The following is a 17,195-nucleotide window of genomic DNA, read 5'->3' on the forward strand; positions in this document are numbered from 1 at the left end:
GAAGTCCCTAAGGATGGGTCCTAAACCAAAACGGTATATACCCTTTTCCGAGTGTACTCACTGGGCCAGGGTTTGAGCTGGGCTCTGCAGAAGCCGCTTTCAGGGAAGACGCATCCATCATGCAGACGATAGTCCTACCTTATGGCGTCTTCCATAAGGGTCCTTAAATAGGAAACGAGATGCAGTTTCCTTTACCTCATCCAATCGGATGAGATCGCCCCCCCCCCCCCCCTAAGTTCCTGGCACCACTTTTTTTTTTTTTTTTTTAAATTTCCCGCCAAGATGGCGGTGCGTTCCACTGTGGAACGCAGGGAGGAAGTGACGTCGCGTCTTCGGACCCGGCGGTGCGCGTCACTCCTGGTGCATGCCGCTTGGTAGAGACGGGCATGCGGCGCGCGGGGGGAGCGAATCCCGGGCTGGGGAGGAACGGGAGGCCCCCAGCCCCACTCACCATCCAGCGTTGCCGAAGCGCCGGAGGATGGTGCGGGTCCCGCCAGCGGCGGGAGCAGCGTACGGTAAGAAGGTGCGGGACGATCGACCCAGTCTGCCCAGCTCACGGTAAGGGAGAACTCCGTAATCTCGCCGGCCCCATCCACGGAGCACATTTAACCTCTTGTTTCCTGTCCCTAATCAGGATGGGGAGGCAACCTCCTATGTGCTGTCGTGGAGGGGATTAGAGAAAAGTCTGATTTCTTATTTAATTTTTCTCTCCTCTGATGTGATCTAGCCCATCAGAGGACAGAAAAATGGTGTCCCCATGTGCCTCCGGTGTCTCTGGACCTTCCTGCAACCCCCGGTGATGTCCCCCGTCATCTTCTTCCAGAAAGAAATGACGGCACATGAGCAGTGTGCCCGCTGACATCTGCCGGCCCGCACCTAGCAGCAATAAGTTTTGTAAATTGTTGGAAAAATCGAGAAATTGCTGGTCAACTTCTAACAAAAAAAATTATATGCTTCCAAAATTGTGCTGATGTGAAGTAGACGTGGGAAATGTTACTTATTAACTATTTTGTGCGATATGACTGATTTAAGGGCACAAAAATTAAAAAAAAAAGTGAACACTGCTATATTTTCAAAATTTGCCACATTTCTGTTTTTTTTTTTTTTTCATAAATAAACGCAAGTCATATCGAAGAAATTTTACCACTAACATGAAGTACAATATGTCATGAAAAATCTCAGTCATTGGGATTCGTTGAGGTGTTCCAGAGCTGTAACCTCATAAAGGGACAGTGTTCAAGCTTTACGGAAACCACAACACTATGAAAGACAGATGTTCTCATTGCATTAAAAGATGTGGTCTGAAGTCCAAAGCGATTTCATCCTAAATCCACATCTATTTAGTTCCATAATCAAACTATTTTCTAATAAACTCAAATAAAAAAAAAATCCCCAACTACATTATCTGTTTCCCCCCTCTCCCATGCCGAATCGCCTTTAGGATGACATCATTTGAAAATCCTAGTGCATGCTGGGATACCAAAAAGCATCATCATCCGGGGGCAGAGGCTGCCACAGCCTGGGCCCCCTACCTGAAATGAAGTGTTATCAGTGACGCTTGTTTGAGGGGCTGGGCTAGTCCCATTATGCATAAAAGACCGTGCGCTCTCTTGCCAACAAAGATCTGCAGTAACAAGCCGACAACAGAGCACGTCGTCACAATACCCGATGTGCAGAGACCAGTGACGTTAGTGCGGGGGCAGCTTTGTTCTCTGTATGCCGGGTATTTTGATAACGCGCTCTGTTTATGGCTCATTAACGCTGATCTGAGCCGGCAACAGGTCATTGTATACATAGCACAGGGACTAACCCAGACCTTGAAACAAGTGTAGCTTAACCCCTTCATGACCCAGCCTATTTTGACCTTAATGACCTGGCCATTTTTTGCAATTCTGACCAGTGTCCCTTTATGAGGTAATAACTCTGGAACGCTTCAACGCATCCTAGCGATTCTGAGATTGTTTTTTTGTGACATATTGGGCTTCATGTTAGTGGTAAATTTAGATCGATAATTTTTGCGTTTGTGAAAAAATCAGAAATTTGTCGAAAATTTTGAAAATTTCGCAATTTTCAAATTTTGAATTTTTATTCTGTTAAACTAGAGAGTTATGTGACACAAAATAGTTACTAAATAACATTTCCCACATGTCTACTTTACATCAGCACAATTTTGGAAGCAAAATATTTTTTTGTTAGGAAGTTAGAAGGGTTAAAAGTTGACCAGTGATTTCTCATTTTTACAACAAAATTTACAAAACCATTTTTTTTAGGGACCACCTCACATTTGAAGTCACTTTGAGGGGTCTATATGGCAGAAAATACCCAAAAGTGACACCATTCTAAAAACTGCACCCCTCAAGCTACTCAAAACTACATTCAAGAAGATTATTAACCCTTTAGGTGTTTCACAGGAACTAAAGCAACATGGAAGGAAAAAAAGTACATTTTAATTTTTCCAACAAAAATTTTCTTTCAGCATCAATTTTTTCATTTTCACATGGGCAACAGGATAAAATGGATCCTACAATTTGTTGGGCAATTTCCCGAGTACACCGATACCTCATATGTGGTCAAAAACCACTGTTTGGGCGCACGGCAGGGCTCAGAAGGGAATGAGCGCCATTTGACTTTTTGGAATGAAAATTAGCTCCAATCGTTAGCGGACACCATGTCGTGTTTGGAGAGCCCGTGTGCCTAAACTTTGGAGCTCCCCCACAAACGACCCCATTTTGGAAACTAGACCCCCTAAGGAACTTATCTAGATGCATAGTGAGCACTTTGAACCCCCAGGTGATTCACAGAAGTTTATAATGCAGAGCAGTGAAAATAAAAAATCTTTTTTTTTTTCCTAAAAAAATTTTTTTAGTTGGCAATTTTTTATTTTCACAAGGGTACTAGGATAAATTGGACCCCAAAAGTTGTTGTCCAGTTTGTCCTGAGTACGTTGGTACCCCATATGTGGGGGGGAACCACTGTTTGGGCACACGTTGGGGCTCAGCAGGGAAGTAGTGACATTTTGAAATGCTGACTTTGATGGAATGGGTCTGCGGGCGTCATGTTACATTTGCTGAGCCCCTGTGTGCCTAAACAGTAGAAACCCCCCACAAGTGACCCCATTTTGGAAACTAGACCCCCCAAGGAACTTATCTAGATGTGTGGTGAGCACCTTGAACCCCCAAGTGCTTCACAGAAGTTTATCATGCAGAGCCGTGAAAATAAAAAATCATTTTTTTTCCCTCAAAAAAAAAATGAATTTTATCACGCAATTTTTTTTTCACAAGGGTAACAGGAGCAATTGGAGCCCAAAAGTTGTTGTCCAGTTTGTCCCGAGTACGCTGATACCCCATATGTGAGGGATGACCACTGTATGGGCACACGTCAGGGCTCGGAAGGGAAGTAGTGACGTTTTGGTATGCAGACTTTGATGGAAAGGTCTGCGGGCATCATGTTACATTTGCAGAGCCCTTGATGTACCTAAACTGTGGAATCCCCCCACAAGTGACCCCATTTTGGAAACTAGACCCCCCAAGGAACTTATCTAGATGTGTGGTGAGCACCTTGAACCCCGAAGTGCTTCACAGAAGATTGTAACGCAGAGCCATGAAAATAAAAAATCTTTTTTTTTCCCCTCAAAAAATGAATTTTTAGCTCGCAATTTTTTATTTTCACAAGGGTAACAGGAGAAATTGGACCCCAAAAGTTGTTGTCCAGTTTGTCCTGAGTACGCTGATACCCCATATGTGGGGAGGGACCATTGTTTGGGCACACGTCGGGGCTCGGAAGGGAAGTAGTGACGTTTTGAAATACCGACTTGATCGAATGGTCTGCGGGCATCATGTTACGTTTGCAGAGCCTCTGATGTGCCTAAACAGTGGAAACCCCCCACAAGTGACCCCATTTTGGAAACTAGACCACCAAGGAACTTATCTAGATGTGTGGTGAGCAGCACTTTGAACCCCCAAGTGCTTCACAGAAGTTTATAACGCAGAACCGTGAAAATAAAAAATCTTTTTTTTCCTCAAAAAATGATTTTTTAGCTCGCAATTTTTTATTTTCACAAGGGTAACAGGAGAAATTGGACCCCAAAAGTTGTTCAGTTTGTCCTGAGTACGCTGGTACCCCATATGTGGGGGGGAAACCATTGTTTGGGCACACGTCAAGGCTCGGAATGGAAGTAGTGACGTTTTGAAATGCAGACTTTGATGGAATAGTCTGCGGTCGTCATTACGTTTGCTGAGCCCCTGATGTGCCTAAACAGTGGAAACCCCCCACAAGTGACCCCATTTTGGAAACTAGACCTTCCAAGGAACGCATGTAAGATGTGCTGTGAGCACTTTGAACCCCCAAGTGCTTCACAGAAGTTTATAATGCAGAGACGTGAAAATGAAAAAAATCATTTTTTTCCACAAAAATAATTTTTTAGCCCCCAATTTTTTATTTTCCCAAGGGTAACACGAGAAATTAGTCCCCAAAAGTTGTTGTGCAATTTTTCCTGAGTACGCTGATACCTCATATGTTGGGGTAAACCACTGTTTGGGCACACGTCAGGGCTTGGAAGGGAGGGAGCACCGTTTGACTTTTTGAACGCAAAATTGGCTGGAATCAATGGTTGCACCATGTCGCGTTTGGCGACCCCCTGATGTGCCTAAACAGTGGAAACCCCTCAATTCTAACTCCAACCCTAACCCTAACACACCCCTAACCACAGCCCTAACCCTAACACATCCCTAACCACAAGCCTAACCCTAATTCCAACCCTAACCCTCTTTCCAACCCTAACCCTCTTTCCAACCCTAACCCTAACCCCTCTTTTCAACCCTAACCCTAATGGAAAAATAAAAATATTTTCTTTATTTTATTAGTTGTGCCTAACCTATGGGGGTGATAATCGGGGGGTTTATTTACTTTTTCTTTCATTTTGATCACTGTGAGAGTGATCAAAATGAAAAAATGGAATCTGCAGCCGGCAGATTCGGGTGGGCGCACTGCGCATGCGCCCGCCATTTTCTAAGATGAACCGGACCCGCCGGACACCGGGAGCGACAGGGGGACTTTGAAGGTGCCGGGGGAGGTGAGAGGGGGTTATCGGAATCTGGCGGGGAGCAGAGGGAATGGGAGGGGGGCAGATGATGACAGCGGCGGCAGATCGCCACTGTCATTCAGTTGCGGGGGGGGGGGGGGGGCGGAATCGGTGTCTCCAGCCATGTCCGATGCTACAGCAGCATCGGCCATGGCTGGATTGTAATATTTCATCAATTTTCATTGATGAAATATTACTATCGCTCTGATTGGCTGTTAAAAGTGAAACAGCCAATCAGAACGATCGTAGCCACGTGGGGGCGAAGCCACGCCCCCTGTGGCGAAGAACAAAGCCCCCTGTATCTGCGGGTCGGGTGACCTTTCAGTGACCTAGGTCACCCGACCCGCAGGGGGGCTTTAAAGTCATGACGCCACATAGGCGTCATGGGTCGTTCTGGCACGACTTTTCATGACGCCTATGTGGCGTCAAAGGTCGTGAAGGGGTTAAGGGAGGTGGCAGACTCTACGGCAGTGACCACGGCCGCTGCCCTCGGATGACACTTCGATGGAGTTTCCCCAACATTCTCAAGGGAAGAGTCATCAAAAGAGTGTATATGTGAAAAAAAAAAAAAATCTGGTTAAGGAATGGTAGGGAATTTGTAACTCAAGTATATAAGATTATTTAGTGCCATAACCTAAGACTAAAGCCCCCGTCACACACAGCGATCTCGCTAGCGAGATCACTGCTGAGTCACAAGTTTTGTGACGCAAAAGCGATCTCACCAGCGAGATCGCTGTGTGACAGCTATCAGCGACCGGCCCCCCTGCCGGGTATCGCTGATCGTTGTTGAAACATCTGGACATTGTTGGGGTCGCTGGTCTCCCGCTGGCCAGCACGCATCGCTGCGTGTGACAGGCGGGAGACCAGCGACCAGGAGCTAGTAACCAAGGTACACATCGGGTTTGTAAGGGGCGCACGGTGCCTAGAAACCCGATGTGTACCTTAGTTACCAGCGCGCTGATGCAGGGAGCTGGTAACCAAAGTACACATCGGGTTTCTAAGTGCTGCGTGCCCCTTAGAAACCTGATGTGTACCTTGGTTACCAGCTCCCTGCATCAGCGTGCTGGTAACCAAGTTACCTGCGTGTCGCTGGTCCTGATTGCTGGTGAAGCTGCCTGTTTGACAGCTCACCAGCGATCATGTAGCGACACACCAGCGATCCTGACAAGGTGATATCGTTGTCGGGATTGCTGGAGAGTTGCTATGTGTGACGGGGCCCTAATTTTCCTCCTAAGTGCCTGTTAACTTGGATCACCCCTTTTAAAGCAAATAACCCTTGTTTTTTTTTTTTTCAAAACAAGATATAGTTTTAATTTGCATCATTGTGTAGTACGTATGACTTCATTATGTTGCATTTCTTCTTATTTCATTTCCCTAAAAGTGATTATAAAATAATTTGGGGTGTGAATGCTGCTGACAGATTCTCTTTATGTTCCGTATCTTTGGGATCACTCATCCATCCCAGCGGTGTGGCTTCCATTATGAAGACCATTACATGAGGCTCTGTACACACCATGCCTTTGTCACATTGGGAGTTAGAAGGGTATATAATACAGTTACATGGGAAAAAAGAACCCTTTCTCCTTCATACACAAAGAAGTGAAATAAGCCATCATTAAATACTTCACTATATATTTAATCACATACATGAAACAGCCGGAAATACTGCTCTCCAGCTACTTGTCAGTTTTATAGCGCGTGCATTATTTAGTAAAAGGAAAAGAAAAAAAAATCCCATTCAGCAGGGGGCGCACACAAAAATACTACTTTTCTACGTGTATCCAAGTCTGAATTGAGTGTATCCATTGTAAAACACAACACAGGAACATAGACTTCCAGCGAACATTTAATAAGCAGCTGACAAAATGCGGTGAAATATATACTTGTTACTTGGCTTCAATAAATAATACTGACAATAGAATTCCAAGAAAAAAAATAAAAATACATAAAAAGTAAATTACCCTAACATACCATGTGGTACCGATTGTGACATTATGCCATTGTAACCACCCGATTGCTTATTAAGCATTCATTTAGAGTTTAGAAATAAAAAGTGCATTTAAAGGGTGACGTGAAAAACGCCCAACGTAGTATATGATAAGAGCACATAGGGTACTTTGTCATTTCTAAGCACAAGCCACTGCAATCAACGTGTGTGTACAGAGAGATGCAGGTGCGGGGACTCAACCATATATTTTTCGAGCACGCTCGTATAACACCTTATCCGAGCACATTCAGTCATCACTAGTTACCATCACTTCAGACTAATGCCATGGGAAACGGGTAGTGGTTGTGATCTAGCATAGTTTTGAGACTGATGACTAATATTAGGGCTGAGCAAAGCATCCTCTATAGAGGACAACATCTATGTTAAGTTACTGAAATACTAAATAAATCCGATTTGGCAATCCACTTTTCCATTTCAGAGAAATCCATTGTCCAGGTGGAAGAGGATTTGCCCTACAACTACAGTTCTACGACCACTATCCCCACCCGCCACTGACAGATCACTCTTTTCAGTGAACTGCTACCCTGCGATCGATGGCATTCTTGTGTGGTAGTGCATACACAGATCAATAGTCCAGTTCTTGCAACGTATACAGGAGCAGAAGGCGCTTCTGCGAGATCTCTGGTGAGGAAGCAAGTTGAAGAAAAGAGTGACTGGTTAGTCAGTGCAGGGTGGGGTGGGAGGCAGGAGAGCTATAAGTGCAAGGCTAAGCCCCTTCTACTTGTGGCTCATTAGCATAAACACTGTACAATTAATTTTTCTGAAATTAAAAAGAAGGATTTCTAAAAGCAAGAGTTTAGTTAGCATTACAGTAGATATTAATTTGAGGGAACAGAAACATGCCGCCAGGTTGCCTTCAAGAACTCCACACAGACTAGATTAAAACTGGCAGAACATGCCATTTTTTGGAAGGGCTGGTTGACCATCTGACATGTATGAGGGGATCCTGATGTCTCTCCCTACGGATTATGTCGAGGGAGAGAAAGCTAGACCAGTTGGAATTTCAATGGCCAATCGTTTTGTTTTCAGGCGAGACAAGCCTCCGAAAGAGGGCTATGGCATCAGATTTGTCCTCTCTTCCCACTGAAGAAAAATGAACACTCAGCAAGCTAAGTGCTCGTGTATAGAAGGGTGCGGGGGCCAACAGGAGAGCACAAGGTCAGCAGAACAGTTCTCATGTGTATGGCCAAGGGTACTCACATCACAGCAGTTCTAGCTACTAACATGGTCCTTCCTCCCCCAGTACTCATTGCAGTGCTAACACACAATCCAGGAGGAGGACATACCACTGTTCTCGAAGCCCATAGCCCATTTTTAGGCACTATTCTAGGACCCCTTGGGCTGTCTGCATCTTATACTAAAATAATTTGTTTAAAAACAGTTTCATAGCCATATCTACAAATCTAAAACTAAAAGTTCTCATTTTTCTCACCTAACAGAGAAGCACACATATTAAGCACAAAAAAAGGACATAGTTTAGCGAGATTAGAGTTAGTAATTTTTGCAACATACACATAACCAATCACGTCAGCGAAGGGTTGTTTGTAGAAAGCTTCATCTGCCACCCTACAGACAGCAAGAAGTCCGAAGAGAAGGCAAGCAGGCAAAGAAGAAAAGAAGGAGAGAGCATTGAGAAGTGGAGAACATGAGAGACAGTGTTAAATAAGCATGGAAAATAAAAGGAGATTTAGTAACATCATGCATGACTAAAGACCACCACCAAAGCAAAACATGGCAGACTGTCAATTAAAATGGTCGTGTGTGATGGAGTTTTGGTTTTCACAAAAGGTAATTTTTCCCGCCAGCACTTTGTCCACTACAAGTAGTACCTGCGCTGCAGAGGACGTTGGCAGCCATTGTGCACGGTACGCACCATTACAGATCGTCCTGTGTGCATTATACATGCAGTCCAATCTGTGGCCAGCATGGTATACGAAAGAAGAAGTACTGTACGTCTGCCACATAGCATATTAGTGCATTAACTTAATACTAGAGGTGTGCATTTTTTTGTGCAGTCTCCCCTGTATGACGGTGCCTAGATACCTGTCAGCCACTAGTAAAACTCATGTATACAAACAAGGATTTTAATGAAAAATATGAAACCTTTACTGAAACTTCTCAAAAATGTACTAATCTGGTCAGCTTCTCCTGCTCATCCTGACTGGAGATCAGGTAGCATTTCCGAAACAGGTTCCCTTGCGATTAAACAACTGCTGACCGGTAAAAATACATACACCTTAATCCTGTGCCCAATCATGGGAACAATATTAGTGTTTTCTTACTGAACCAAAATTAAATTCTAAATTTTCAGGAATTACCGATTATTCGCCTTTGTCTTCAGTAACAATTCATCCTGCCTGGCATACCATTCCTCCAACTCCTTTGCAGCCTTCTCCTTCCATTCAGACTCTTGCTTTTTAGAGTTAGCATCTGTGTAAAAGACAGAAACCCTTCAATCGAGAGAACAAAGTGCAGAATGCATTGATTTTCAGGTCACCATATATTACGTAAGGAGAAAAGGTTCCTAATAGTACACCAAATACCGGGGAAAGGTTTTTTTATTTTTGAGGACATAGATATTGGTATACAGAAATTCAGCAGGGGTCCCCCACAAGCAGCTGACGAAAGGGGCAATGTTAGAGAGTGCAGAGGTCCCTTCAGGTTGCTGTTTGCATGCGGTATTGTAGCAAGTTCGAGGAGCAGATCGTAAAGTGAGGAGAGGTTCACAGAAAAGATTGGGCTTCACTTATATCCAAAACAAGGTACCTGTAGAAGTACCTACGAGAGGACCAGAAGTATTGACCAGGCACAGCTTCTCCATCCTCAAGTGCTGCAGAGAACTATTATTCCAGACAGCCACTATGAGGTGTAAGTGGCGAATTAATGGCAAACAGCGTTCACCGGAGCACTGCAGTCCATTAAAGGGAACCCATCACCAGGAAAATGGAGTCTAATCTGCAGGCACCATGTTAGGCCTGTTTCACACTTCCGTTTTTTCAAATCCGTCAAAATCCGTTGGTTTCCGTAAAAAAACGGATCCGCCATTTTTTGCAGGATCCGTTTTTTTTGTCCCATAGACTTCCATTAGTGGTTACCGCGGATCCGTCAAAAAAACGGATCCGTTTTTAAAAAACGGATCCGTTTGCATCAGTTTCCGTCAAAAAAACGGAAACGGATCCGTTTGGCGGACACAAAAACGGAAGTGTGAAACAGGCCTTATAGGGCAGGAGGAGCTGAGTAGATGGTTAGACAGCTTTGTGAGAAAAGATTTCATGGAACTTGTCTTACCTCTATACCATCTGCTCTTTCTGGGATTTTCGGTCAAGTGAGTGGTCCTATCAGTGACTGACAGCTTTCTTTCTACAAGTGTGTGTGCAGAGGTAGCTGTCAGTCACTGATAGGACCGCCCACTGGACAAACAAAATCCCAGAAAAAGCAGATGATTAAATGAGTAAAATACAAGTTACACGAAATCTTCTCTCACAAAGTCATAAATTAATCTATTCTGCTCTATAACTTGGTACTTGCAATTTCATGGTGACAGGTTCCCTTCACGTTAAACTCATTGGTGGGATTGCTGGAAAACAACTGCCATCACTGATTGCCTCTATAAGAATAGAACAAGTGCAGAAACCCACCCCACCACCCTTTCTTCTCAGAATTGGGGAAGTCAACCTGTTTGATGTAATTCTGTCTTGAAGAGGGCTCAAAATTCAGACACTGAATGAAATTGAAAGCAGAGAAACGACCCATACACAAAGTCATCCCTAAAAAGAGACGCAACAGGAAAAAAAAAAGCCTTTTTTGTAGCAGATTATGGCAGATACAAACTGGACTAAAAACTGGAAAGTTGGTGTACTTTACTAGATGGTGATGAGCTCACGGCAAACCACTAACCACCATAAAACGTCCAGCTGCCAAGATGTTCACAGTGTGCGCGGAATCTATATTAGACGGTCAGGAAAGACCGCCGTCAGGAAGCCAGACTGACCATGGAGTGGGCAGATTTGGTTAATAGGAGTTGGTACGATTCCAATTGCAGCACCTGGTCCATTGGACATTAATCGCTGGCTGTCGAACAGTAGCCCTGTGAACCGCCTTCTACCCAAGCACATTCTCGGCTCCTCTGGAATCAGCCAGCCTGGCATGATGTCACATCACAATGATGACATTGCGCCAAGCTAGCTAGACAAAGGAGCTGTAACAGGTGGCTGTAAGGGCTCCCATCCACCTACCACGCATTACTTATGTGCCCGATGGACCAGGTCGAGCCAAATGACTCTCACCAACTCTAGTGGTTACTAAAAGTCCCTCCCTTCCTGATCGCCAAATCAGTGCTATAGATAAGACCATGGGACTGATGATGGTCCTATCTTCAGTAACCCTAATTGTTATTCTCCTGAATGGAAGCAGATGATAGATGAGAAAGAGCAGATTTTGGCACAGAATTTTGTAAAGTTAAAGGGAATCTGTCACCTCATTTTTGGCCTATGAAATGCGGCCACCGCCATCAGGGGCTTATCTACAGCATTCTATAATGCTGTAGATAAGCCCCCGATGTAACCTGAAAGATAAGAAAAATGAGTTAGATTATACTCACCCGGGGATCCGGTCCGAAGGGTGTGGCGGCGGTCCGGTGCCTCCCCATCTTCTAGCGATGACGTCCTCCTCCTTACTTCTCCCTCGGCTCCTGCGCAGGCGTACTTTATCGGCCCTGTTGAGGGCAGAACAGAGTATTGCAGTGCACAGGGAAAGGTCAGAGAGGTCCAGCACCTGCGCACTGTAGTACTCTGCCCTCAACAGGGCCGATAAAGTACGCCTGCGCAGGAGACGAGAGAGAAGTAAGGAGGAGGATGTCATCGTATGAAGATGGGAGGTGCCTGACCGGACGGCGACACCCATCGGACCGGACGCCGAGATGAGTAGAATGTAACTCGTTTTTCTCATCTTGCAGGTTACATCGGGGGCTTATCTACAGCATTACAGAATGCTGTAGATAAGCCCCAGATGGTGGGGGCCACAGCTCATAGGCCAAAAATGAGGTGACAGATTAGCTTTAAAGCGATCGGGTTCTCACCAAGCACTTCTAAACGACTCCTTTGTTCCTCCCTCCATTTGCGGATGCTCTCTGGCTCTGCTTGTAGACGGTCGGCATGGGAAATTGCTGAATAGCTGTCTGTTGGGCCATTAGACTCCTGTTCAAAAAGTAAATAATATTATATCACCATGTATATGTAAACTGTCTCTCAGAATAAAGAAACTATATCTGTTATGCCACCCAGTCATTGCATTACAAAAAGAGATGAGAGAGTATACTCGTTGCTCAGGTTTTCCCGAGCATGCTCGGGTGTCCTCCGAGTATTTTGGCGTGCTCGGAGATTTAGTTTGTGTCGACACAGCTGCTTGGTTTGTGGCTGCTAGACAGCCTGAATACATGTGAGGATTGCTGTTTGTTAGGGAATCTCCACATGTATTCAGGTTGTCTATCAGCCGCAAATCATGTAGCTACGGTGACGAAAACAATCTCCGAGCACGCCAAAATACCCGGAGGACACCCGAGCATGCTCAGGAAAACCTGAGCAACGAGTATACTCGCTCATCACTAATTACGAACAAAACCCAAAACAAAATACTGTATCTAAACCCAAGAATGCTGTCAGCAAAAAGAAAATCAAACAACATTATTATTTAAACACTATGCACTGTAAAGATGCGCTGTGTTGGCCCAAGTAACAGACTTCTAGAAAGTGTTGATAAGAAGGCGGCAAGAGTGAGAAAGACTGAATATCTACAGGCATTCGCTAAGTGCAAAAAAGAAAAATAAAAAACATTTAAAAATAGAAAAAAAAAAAAAAACAAAACAAAGAAAAAAACAGGGATTTTATAGCCCCAAAAATATATCACTGTGTAAAAGTATCAATGATTTATGGAGCAAAGTCCTAAGCAGTATACCTGCAATTGTGTAAATCGGATCGTCCGCTCGCGCACAATTTGGATTTCCAGCTTTCATGAATCTTGGGAGGGTTCCGCGCTCTCGAGCAGAACCTGCCAACACCTCGTGAAAGCCAGAAGTCCCGGTGATTCCAGAGCGAGAAAGGGGGGAGAGAATCAGGAGATGCCGTGCGGATCAGATGGGTGGTGGTGGTGGCGGCGAGTAACAGAGGGGCCAGAAATGCAAGTGGCAAGATAGAAAGTTTTTTTTTACATATTACATTTATTATGCTCTGGGATCTGCCGAGACATATGAGCACAAGTGGCATTAAACGGAGTAACATTTTGGTCCCTTTTTATTTTTGCAGCCAAACCTGCATGCATGATGCAGGTCTTGCAGCATTATCTAGGTGCGGATTATTTGTGTGCTTCTCGAACATACCTGTTTAATTAATAAAGATAGTTGCATGAACCAAAAAAAGCTTTTTTCCCCTATTCTCGCTCATTGCTTTACCATGAGATTTATAGAAATCCTATCCACTGTGCCTTGTGTACAAAAATATGCAACAGAAAAAAAACTCAATGTAGTGGGTTACACCAAGGACATCATCTGCAAGGAGTTTGTACGTTCTCCCCGTGTTGGTGTGGGTTTCCTCGGGGTGCTCCGGTTTCCTCCCACACTCCAAAGACATACCGATAGGGAATTTAGATTGTGAGCTCCGATGGCCAGGCCATAGAAAAGTATTGGAAGAAAAACCTTCAAAAACGGTCATATTACCTGGTAGAAGTCGCCATTCAATACACCATCTGTATGATAAACGAGAATAAAAAAAAAAGGAATAAATACATTTGAAGGAAATAATGCAGCCTATACTAACAGAGACCTGTATAATGAGTTCATCCTTCCTGCACCGTCTTCAAGGCACAAATCCAACTTACCTATAGGCCAGAAATAACGGGATTATTCTGACGGCTACATTATGCTCACACCCCACATAGTACATATTAACCAAATCCCCGGACCTTGCCCTACACAAGTATTTTGAGGGTCTCTAACACCATGGGCTGCGATCTAAGGTAAAGAGCTATGGAAATGTGAGAGTTACAAGGAAAATTACTATTTGACTACGCCAGAGCCAATGTATCAACCAGACATTAAAAAGACTCCTACACGAGTGGAAATCCACTCAAGAAGTGAGCGACCAGGGGAATGGCTACCTGGGGTCTGGGACTAGTCCAGCACTGAGTAAGGGACACAACAGAAGTTAGGATGTTTTCCGTTATCAAACCATAAAGTCAGGTACTGGGAGAAAAAGGGAAGGGTCTAACTTGGCTTTTGGGAGTTTCCTAGTCTATGGAGAGGACTACTCTAATACGGGAGAAGATAGACCCCAGACTACTGACCTTCAGCCTCCTCTTCACACACTGCAATCAGTAATATTACATTACACGTGGAAAACTTAAATGAACAAAGTACAGAGAAAGGGGGAAAGCAAAGAGGTGGTCTGCTGGGGAAGAAACAGATTGCAGGACTTGTACCATGTGCTGCATCAGCTCTTTACAATGACCATTTGATCTGTTATCCACAGGAATTTCCTTCCTTCCGACCTGCGCAGCAAAACACAGTTCCTGTAATGCCATAGAGAGGACAACACTAGGTATCCCTCACCGAGAGGGTAGGGTTACACGTCTTCTCTCCATCCCAGAAAATCAGGCCAATTATTCTGATCAGCGTGGGATCCGATTTTCTCAGATATGGAGAAAAAAAAAATTGAATAATGGGATCCCATCATTACCAATGGAAACTATATAAATACGGAATAAAAAAAAAAAACAAAAAAAAAAAAAACAGATGAAAATTTTTCTGAGTTTTCAGCAGGAAAATTGGACTATTTTTCACGCGTTTGAATCTGGCCTAAAGAACATGGTTTTTGGCATCTGTAATGCCAGTTTTAGGCCATCTCTTTCTGCCATGGAGGGATCATTAGTGTCATCAGCTTCTTCCCACCTTTTTCATAGGCCTATACAGAAACCAGCATTTTGTCATGCATGGCAACATAAACCCCTGTGACCATAACCAAACTAACTGTGGGTGACTAGTAGTTCATCACTCCATAAACTGGCAGTATGGCCGGCCATGTACACCTATCAAGGTAGGTTCACACCAGCGGATTTTCAGTTAGAGTGATGCTCATGAAGAGAAGAAAAAACGCACACCACGGACAGCACACAGATCCAAATTAGGAGGCAGCGCTGATGAGAGTTTTTTTAAATACTGAATTTGCATGTAAAAAAAAAAAAAAAAAATTGTATCCATACGGGGCCACAATATATTGCATTCTATTGTTACAGATACAACAACTCTAAGGGACCCGTCACACATAGCGAGATCGCTGCTGAGTCACAAGTTTTGTGACACAACAGCGATCTCACCAGCGAGATCGCTGTGTGTGACAGCGATCAGCGACCGGCCCCCCTGCCGGTATCGCTGATCACTCTTAGAAATCTCTGGACTTTTCTTTGGTCGCTGGTCTCCCGCTGGCCAGCACACATCGCTGCGTGTGACAGGCGGGAGACCAGCGATCAGCTGGTAACTAACGTACACATCGGGTATCCAAGGGACGTGCATCCCTTAGATACCCGATGTGTACGTTAGTTACCAGCTCCCTCCATCAGCGCGCTGGTAACTAACGAACACAGGGACGCCGCGCGCTCGGCGTCGCTGTGCTGATCGCTGGTGAAGCTGTCTGTCTGACAGCTCACCAGCGATCACATAGCGATTCACCAGCGATCCTGACAGGTTGATATCGTTGTCGGGATTGCTGGTGAGTCGCTGTGTGTGACGGGGCCTTAACACTGGAAACGGCATTTGGCCTTAGTTTTTGGATGAAATGTGGACAATTGCTTAACAGAGCCTAAAAGAGCGACAGCTCGGGGAGGATCTGCACATCATGAACACTTGTATCAGCACTTTTTCGGCAGACTTCCTTTCCAATGTAAAAGCAGGATGATGCACAGGAAAGTGAATTGCCTCATGTACAGCTCACGGGTCACAATATTAATGTTGACTATGCACATTGTATAATCCTTCAGAAAAAAAATAAAGTAATATATATACACACACACACACACACACACACACACACAATCTCATTAATGAGAAAGGCAAATTCTGCATGAAGGCTTACACCCCACACTGAACAGTAGCGCCAGCACATAATCCTCTTAGAACATCACCCAGCATAACATCCAGTAATCTGCAGCGATGGCAACTAGAGTGTTAATTTACAGGTTAATCCAAGTAGAACAGGCCGACCACTGAATTATTAACTGCTGGTAGTGGAAGTCACAGCACAGACGCCAGACACGGCCAGCGAGTGCCACCACACTGCTCTGCCATTACCTCCTACGCACTAGGTAGATAACACTCTTACCAGAGAAACATGAAGCCACCATTGTACAGTATGGCTACAGTGTGCAGGAGGGGAGGGCGCCAGACCACCCACATGAATGGAGGTCAGAGGTCTTATGCACTACTCAACATTGCAGCACAAAAAAGGAAAACACACTGCATTATGGAAATCACAGGATGGAGAGACATGTTACTGATAGGCAAACAATGAAACACATGGAAAAGTCGTCAAAACATCTTGATTAATTCAGCAACGAGTATGAGTGCCGCCTGCAGGATTAGGCCTCTTTCACACATCTGTTTTGTGCCGTCAGGCGCGATCCGGCTTTTTTTTGTAAAACCGGATCCGGCGAAATGCAATGCCGGATCCAGTTTTTCCCCATTGACTTGCATTAGCGCCGGAGGGCATTGCGCTTCATCCGTTTTTTGCCGGATCCGGCTACTTGTCTCATTCCGGAGTCTGGAAAAAACGGCTACTGTAACGTTTTTTGTCTCCGGCGACAAAGCCGGAAGCGCCGGATCCGACGCTTCCGGCTTTTTGCCACAATGAAAGTCTATGGGCGCCGGATCCAGAAAAAGATGGATCCAGCCACCGGATCCGTTTTTTTAAGCCTGCGCATGCTCAGATCCAATTGGCCAGCCCCCAGGAAACAGATATAACCTGCTAGACGGATCCAGCAGAAAAACGGATCCGTTTCTACAATTCTCCAAAATTTATGCCGGATCCGTTTTTTCTAAAAATAGCCGGATCCTGCCTGACAGCA

The 17,195-nt window shown here is 44.7% G+C and overlaps 1 protein-coding gene across 3 annotated transcripts in view; it reads right to left on the reverse strand.

Moving 5' to 3' along the window:
- CLTA (clathrin light chain A) overlaps positions 1-17,195 on the reverse strand; it is a 30,117-nt gene that overhangs the window by 9,642 nt on the left and 3,280 nt on the right. For 2 of the 3 annotated variants that reach the window (XM_073549648.1, XM_073549649.1), the window contains exons 2-5: positions 13,798-13,826; positions 12,166-12,283; positions 9,407-9,518; positions 8,601-8,654 (exon numbers count right to left, since the gene is read on the reverse strand). In XM_073549648.1, the coding sequence (XP_073405749.1) occupies positions 8,601-8,654; positions 9,407-9,518; positions 12,166-12,283; positions 13,798-13,826 (313 nt within the window). The remainder of the gene's footprint in view (positions 1-8,600; positions 8,655-9,406; positions 9,519-12,165; positions 12,284-13,797; positions 13,827-17,195) is intronic. The other variant, XM_073549650.1, reaches the window with a different exon arrangement.

The sequence above is a fragment of the Dendrobates tinctorius genome, unplaced genomic scaffold (assembly GCF_039654945.1).
Source record: "Dendrobates tinctorius isolate UK_male_01 unplaced genomic scaffold, ASM3965494v1 ptg000160l, whole genome shotgun sequence".
NCBI classification, from domain to species: domain Eukaryota; kingdom Metazoa; phylum Chordata; class Amphibia; order Anura; family Dendrobatidae; genus Dendrobates; species Dendrobates tinctorius.